Consider the following 1,986-nt stretch of genomic DNA (forward strand, 5'->3'; position numbering starts at 1 on the left):
TCTGGCCCAGGCCTGGTTCTGGAGCTCTGACCTGCGATGATCTCCCTCAGCTTGGGGTCCAGGTTGACGGTGCAGGGCAGGAAGGTGCGGACGTCCCTGGCGGTCAGGACCGGTGTCCGTGACGACAGGAAGACCTCGAAGCTGCGGACGTCGCCGTCGATCTCCAGCAGCGGCTCCACGTCCTTGGTGGTGGGGATGTTCTTGGACACCCTGCGGAGCGGAGGACAGCAGCGGTTCAGACGGCGGGTCGGGCCGGCGGCAGCGGCGGGACGTGACCGTGCCCTCTGACCTTTCATAGATGCTCTTGAGCGCGGCCTGGTCGGGGACGCCGTCGGTCTCCTCCAGGTACAGGATGAGCCAGGACGTCCTGTAGGGCCACTGCTCCGTCAGGTTGATCCAGGACGCCAGCCGGTCCCAGTTGAAGCTGATCTGATTGGCTCTCAGGAGGCGACCTGCACAGGAAGGGGCGGAGTCAGACGTGACATGATGACCCTATGATAACCTGAGGTCATAATATTACGCCTGGAGAATATGGCTGAAAACCAATCATAATATCAGCATTTTATATCTGTCGATATTAATAAGTATTGATTAGCTTTAATTTTAAAATATCTGAAATCGAGCCAAACTGGTGACGTGTCATTTCCTGTTTTATCCACCGTTCTCACTCAACCCGTTATTTATGAGGCAAAACCTGAAACTGCTGCTGTGCAACTTACTCAACTGGCTGTTGCTAGGCAACAACAGAGTGAGCGAGTTAGTTGTTGCTAGGTAACCAAAGAGTGAGCGAGTTAGTTGTTGCTAGGTAACCAAAGAGTGAGCGAGTTAGTTGTTGCTAGGNAGAGTGAGCGAGTTAGTTGTTGCTAGGTAACCAAAGAGTGAGCGAGTTAGTTGTTGCTAGGTAACCAAAGAGTGAGCGAGTTAGTTGTTGCTAGGCAACAACAGAGTGAGCGAGTTAGTTGTTTCCACAAACAGAGCTTAGCGGCCGCGAGAGGCTCCTCTGCCTACATCTCCCAGAATGCTCTATCAGAGTTCAGTTAAATTATTGAACTTTCTATCTATTATCTATTGATACTGATCATATGTTATTGATTTGCTGCCCAGCCCCAGTTTTGCTGTATTATGATTGCAGCTCTAAATACCATTATTTTGAATTTCTTTAGCATGTATTGAATGTTTTGTAAGTGATTTGCTTCTTAAATGTTTGTTAATTTGTGAGCTGATCTTCACTCTTTGACCTTTGACCTGTGGCTGTCAGACCCACCAGTGTTCTAAAAGGACATTCGTAAATATAACTGGAATTTCAAATTAGCCCTTAACTTTAATCTCTGTAGTTATAATCAGTTTTAATCACAAATATAAATGGTTGTTTACAAAGTACTTATTTGGCACTCGGTATTTTTATCTTTCACTTAAAATCAGTTAAATTCACAAATCCAACGACTCCTAAACACTCTGCAGACAAGATGTTATTAGTTTCACTAATGCTAAATGCTAACGGCAGCATAAGCTTTAGTTTAAATCTAGCTAACCGCTAACAGGCCCATGCCTGGTGTCCAGGTGTGAGCGGCCTCCCAGGAGGAGGGCGGGGCTTACCTGTGACCGAGACGATGTTGAGCAGCCGCCTCATGGTCTGCGGGCTGATGTCGCTGAACCAGTCCTCTGTCACCATCAGCTTCGTCAGGTCGAACGACATCTGGCGCGTCACCGAGCGCTGCACCTGGCGCCGCCGGTACGTGTCCTGCAGCGACGCAACACAAGTCACATGACCTCAAGCAGCTGGAGGACCAGTCAAAGTCCCAGTTGCCTCCCAGTCTGACTCACCCGGCGGTTCAGCGTCGTCTTGCTGCCGAACTTTGTTAGCTCTCCCAAACTGTGCTGAGACAACTTCCTGTCCAGCTCCTCGTGCCAACCCACTGAAAACACACACACACACACACACACACACACACACACACACACACACACACACACACACACACACAC

The 1,986-nt window shown here is 49.4% G+C and overlaps 1 protein-coding gene across 4 annotated transcripts in view; it reads right to left on the reverse strand.

Moving 5' to 3' along the window:
* The window catches only part of kidins220b (kinase D-interacting substrate 220b), a 19,062-nt gene that overhangs the window by 6,494 nt on the left and 10,582 nt on the right, over window positions 1-1,986 (reverse strand). For all 4 annotated transcript variants that reach the window (XM_008397109.2, XM_008397108.2, XM_008397107.2 and 1 more), the window contains exons 20-23: window positions 1,825-1,916; window positions 1,597-1,741; window positions 290-452; window positions 32-210 (exon numbers count right to left, since the gene is read on the reverse strand). In XM_008397109.2, coding sequence (XP_008395331.1) covers window positions 32-210; window positions 290-452; window positions 1,597-1,741; window positions 1,825-1,916 — 579 coding nt within the window. The remainder of the gene's footprint in view (window positions 1-31; window positions 211-289; window positions 453-1,596; window positions 1,742-1,824; window positions 1,917-1,986) is intronic.

The sequence above is a fragment of the Poecilia reticulata genome, linkage group LG21, assembly GCF_000633615.1.
Source record: "Poecilia reticulata strain Guanapo linkage group LG21, Guppy_female_1.0+MT, whole genome shotgun sequence".
Taxonomy (NCBI): domain Eukaryota; kingdom Metazoa; phylum Chordata; class Actinopteri; order Cyprinodontiformes; family Poeciliidae; genus Poecilia; species Poecilia reticulata.